The sequence below is a fragment of the Chaetura pelagica genome, unplaced genomic scaffold, assembly GCF_000747805.2.
Source record: "Chaetura pelagica isolate M959 unplaced genomic scaffold, ChaPel_1.0 scaffold118, whole genome shotgun sequence".
Classification (NCBI taxonomy): Eukaryota; Metazoa; Chordata; class Aves; order Apodiformes; family Apodidae; genus Chaetura; species Chaetura pelagica.
Window position 1 is genome coordinate 1,002,250 of NW_009954408.1, and position 4,861 is coordinate 1,007,110.

Below are 4,861 nucleotides of genomic sequence, written 5' to 3' on the forward strand. Positions count from 1 at the left end.
TCAAATGTACTTTAAATAACTTATGCCATCTTTCTTGTGATAACTTTCTAGTTTCTTTATGCATTATACAGTGGAAGACCACAAATTTTAGTCTTTTTGGCTGTAAAAATAGTGATTTAAAATTGCTCACTATGTATATAAATTTTGAATGTATAGTAGAGACTGGATATATATCAGACATATATATAAGAGCATGTGCATAAATATGTACACATATATCATAGAATCATGGGATGGTTTGGGTTGGAAGGGACCTTCAAGACCATCCAGTCCCACCCCCTGCATGGGCAGGGACACCTCCCACCAGCCCAGGTTGCTCCAAGCCCCATCCAACCTGCCTTTCAACACTTCCAAGGAGGTGGGATATATGTATACACACTATACTATATATATTTACACACAGTGGAATAACTGGAATACCCTTAAGCACAGTATAAACATCTAGGTATTCAACATATCTACCTAAGTATGACCAGACCAGCAGAGGTTGGGATGGAGGAAGCACCAAGCCCTGTTCAGACAGGCCCTTTCTATTAATTCAAAGAGGAAAAGCACTGTGATCCAACAACATTCAGACACTCCCTGCTCTGCTGAAATAAGTGCAACAGAGGGGTCTTTAGAATAGTGAAGTCGGGAAGGAAACAAGAACAAAAAGGAGTTTTTCCTGAGAGGGGGAAGGCAAGATCACCCAGAGCAGGGGAGAGGACCCTCCTTACCATGGCGAGCAGGAACCGCACAGTCACGAAGCTGTAGTAGTCAAAGGTGAAGGCCACTGCCACTCCAAAGACAAACTGACCAGCACTTGTGAACCAGATCACACGCTGCCTTCCCAGTCTGCAAATCACAGCAGGGACACAGTTATGAATAACCACAGACATGCCATTTAAATACACCTGCAACTCCAGACTCCCTGTCTGGAAGTGACTCCGAAAACACCCAACGCGCTCACTCACCACAGAGACTCTACACTAGTTTCCTGTATTTTCCTCACCAGGTGAGAAAGAAAACCATTCATTTTTCAGTAATTCCAACAAAATGCAGGAAAAAAAGAAGCTCCTATGGAAGGAATTCCCACTCCACTCTTCTTGACTGGAAGCAACATGCAGGAACAGGCATTTACATCTGCCCACCTCTGGTTTCAAGTTTAATTTCTAGATAACTAGTCTGCAAATCCACTGGTGTATCTGTGAGGGGGGTAGGTAAGCCTTGCTTTTCAGATGTTTTATATTAAGTAACACATGGTTAGTAGCTTCCAAGAAAAGCTAGCTGTGATAACACATCCTGTCTCTTGCCCAACCAATTTGGACAGTAACGACAGGCTTCTGTAACATCTCTTTGTCCAGTCATTTGAAGTTGAATTCTCTAATAAATGACAATTACATATTCCTCTAATTTTTTAATTGCCTCACAGCACACGTGCCTGGACAAACACAGACCTCCAATAAGCTAGTACACTAACAGACACCACCAACATGTCAAATACTAGCTGCCCATCAACAACATGGTCATTCCAGTGTAAAAGGGCATTTAGTAAAAGGGAAGTTCTTATTTATCTTTTCCCAACATCTCAGGGAGAAAATACACCTAGAGAGTCAGTTGTCCCTCAACAGGTTAGCACACACTGTCACTAAGAGGCTCATCTGAGGAGAAAACCTAGAAATTTGCAGTAGATACACAGCACTCCATGGAGGATTCATTACATTCTGCCTGCAAATGTTCTGTACCACAGAACGTGTGGAATCATTTTCCTCCCCTGATAACCTTCTCTCGGACTTTAATTTTCTACGCCACTGCAAACAGCTTTTCACAGGTGTGGACAGTAAGTTTGGACACAGAGTTTGTGGACTTTCAGGGGTGTGAGCTCATTTGTGGGTTTTTCTCAGTTTTTGGTGTTACATTAAAACAGCCCTGGGAAGGCTGAGAGAGTTGGGGTGTTCAGCCTGGAAAAGAGAAGGCTCCAGGGAGACCTCAGAACCCCTTCCAGTGCCTGAAGGGGCTCCAGGAAAGCTGGGGAGGGGCTTGGGACAAGGGCAGGGAGGGAGAGGACAAGGGGGGATGGATGAAAACTGGAGGAGGGGAGATTGAGGTGAGACATGAGGAGGAAATTCTGGAGTGTGAGGGTGGTGAGACACTGGCCCAAGTGGCCCAGAAAGGTGGTGGAGGCCCCATCCCTGGAGACTTGCAAGGTCAGGCTTGAGCGAGCTCTGAGCATCCTGGTCTAGGTGGAGATGTCCCTGCCCTTGCAGGGGGTTGGACTAGAGGACCTTTAGAGGTCCCTTCCAACCCAAGACATTCTAGGATTCTTTGTGATGTTGTCAATAGGAGGTATATTCCCAAAAGCCACACAGCACAGTTCTTTTCAGCACCCTCCTGCTTCTCTCCAGCCATGACCTGGAGTCATGCATATTTGGCCTCTGATTCCTGCCAGTAGAGATCCCAGTGAGTCCCAGCTGTCAGAGCTCTTCTGTTGGGAAATCTGCTAATTACAAATGGGAGGAACCACAAACTTAACCTCCCACCAGCCAGGATGTGTCAGAAAATAATAACTTTCAGCTATAAAATCTACAGTTGTAAATCCCCAACTCAGAATGTGGGTATTATCTTAACTGGCTGTCCATGGCTTGAATTAATGGCAATGAAAACAATATGATCATAACCTTATAAATCATGTCTGAGAATTAATAAAGCTATGAACGATTTAAAGGAACACAGAACAAGTGTTGGCATTATATTCTGGTTTTGTATTAAATATGGTTATACAAAGCCTTGGATCAGGAGGGAGGATTGATTCCATGTGTTCTAAAAGCCAAATTAAAAAAAAAAAAATCATTACTTCTGCATCCCCACGTTGTAACTGTAACACCACAGCACTGTGCTAAGGAAGGAAAACCAGAAAACAACACGCCTGGTCTGCTTTTTCTGCTCATACTGCTTGTCAGCTGGGGGATAAAACTTCACCCTCTGCCTAACAGGGCTGTTAGTCACAGAACCACAGACTGGTTTGGGTTGGAAGGGACCTTCAAGATCATCCAGTTCCAACCCCTGCATGGGCAGGGACACCTCCCACCAGCCCAGGCTGCTCCAAGCCCCATCCAACCTGCCCTTCAACACTGCCAGGGATGGGGCAGCCACAGCTTCCCTGGGCAACCTGGGCCAGGCTCTCACCACCCTCACACTCCACAATTCCCTCCTCATGTCTCACCTCAATCTCCCCTCCTCCAGTTTTCATCCATTACCCATTGACCTAAGCTCATTCTAGTCAACAAGCTCCTTTACAGAAAGAGACCAATAACACTAGCTTGGTGTTCCAATTGAAACACAGGTACAGAAACTGCCTGAGACAGAACCAAGTACAACATAGCTCAAGCACTTGACTCTCCTGACAGGGTGCTGAGCCATCTGATTTAAACTACATTATTACTTAGACAGGTTGGACCTTGAGGTCCCTTCCAACCTGATTGGATAGCAAGGAAAACTAGTGTATTGGTGTTTAAGAACATGGGGCCTGGTCAAAACCTCTGCATGAGCCCCACAGAGCTGCATTCATGACAGAGGTCAGGAAACTGGTGATTTATAAATAAATAATTTCAACATTCTAGTACCTTAATATGTTTATCATATTCAGAAAGAAAAATCTGTGTTTCCATGATGAATCTGTTCTCATGGAAAATGAGGTGAAAATCTATTCCCACGTTTTATTGGTGCTAATAATACTAACTATTGCTATTGCTGTTAAAAAAAAAAAAGAATAATAATCTAGAGTAAAATGCTAGTTGCAGAGAGCAATTTGAGGAACCAAGGCCTAGAACAATGGCTGATCTAAAGTAGGAAAAAAATTCTAAAAGCAAATGATTCGTGAACACATTTTAAAATTGGTGCTTGCTCTCAGGAAAAGAAATTGAGTTGAACACCTCTGTGAACAAAACAATACCCAAACCTCTTTATCTGTGAATAGAGAATGATGAATACCCAGTGAATGAAAACAACAAAAGAGGCAGATGCAGATGGAGTTGCTGCAGTGTGCAGGAGGATGGCACTTTACCTGTCAGCAATGTCACCAAAAATCACTGCTCCAATCAGGACTCCAAGCATGAATGTTGGCTGGATGAGTTTTGCCAGCCATTCTCTGTCACAGACCAGATCCCATTGCGTAACAACCGTGCTCTTCCACTTGGTGTCATCGTAGAGGAACCCATCAGAGCAAGGAAACACTGACTTGTTGCCTTTGTATTCATAGGTCAGACCCAAACCAACATCTCGTCTGGCTCTGCTGCACTGGTCAAGTTCCCAAATTTCTCCATTTTCCAGCTGGACTACAATGTAATTTTCTGTTGATGTCCACAGTGTCCAGATGTCCTCTATGCTGGATTCAGAGGAGTTGTAGAAAAGAACACTACTCACATTTCCAGGGATCCCACAGACAAAGTTGGGAGTTACAGCCATGAACACAGATGATAAGTAATGGATACCACATGACATAGCTTGAAAGACAGATGCAAAATAAACACATGCTTGAAACCTGTAAAGGGAAGGAAAAAAAGTTCACTGAAGAAGAGCCCTTAATACACACAAAAAAAATAAATCAGCATTATTATTTTGCTCAGATCAGTAAATGGAGACATAATTAAAGTGCCCAGTGTTTGGTCCTATGGTGCTGCTTCAAACTGAGCTGAGCTGAAGAGATCAAAGCAGAGCTATCAGGAAATAAATGCTACTCTAAGTCCTGTGTTTAGTCATGCACAGAGAAGACCACTGAAAAAGAAATCATTCTGAACTTCAACACTTAGTTTGAAGCAACCTTCTACCCTCCAAGTGTGTGTGGTACATCCTCTCAAAATAAGGCCTTCATTACTGTAATGGG

The 4,861-nt window shown here is 43.6% G+C and overlaps 1 protein-coding gene across 1 annotated transcript in view; it reads right to left on the reverse strand.

The window, feature by feature from the left end:
* The window catches only part of SLC22A16 (solute carrier family 22 (organic cation/carnitine transporter), member 16), a 16,625-nt gene extending 12,113 nt beyond the window's left edge, over positions 1-4,512 (reverse strand). Inside the window, exons 1-2 of the mRNA XM_010004347.1 lie at positions 4,043-4,512; positions 717-834 (exon numbers count right to left, since the gene is read on the reverse strand). Of these exons, the coding sequence (XP_010002649.1) occupies positions 717-834; positions 4,043-4,479 (555 nt within the window). The 5' untranslated portion in view covers positions 4,480-4,512. The remainder of the gene's footprint in view (positions 1-716; positions 835-4,042) is intronic.
* Between the last annotated feature and the right edge of the window lie 349 nt (positions 4,513-4,861).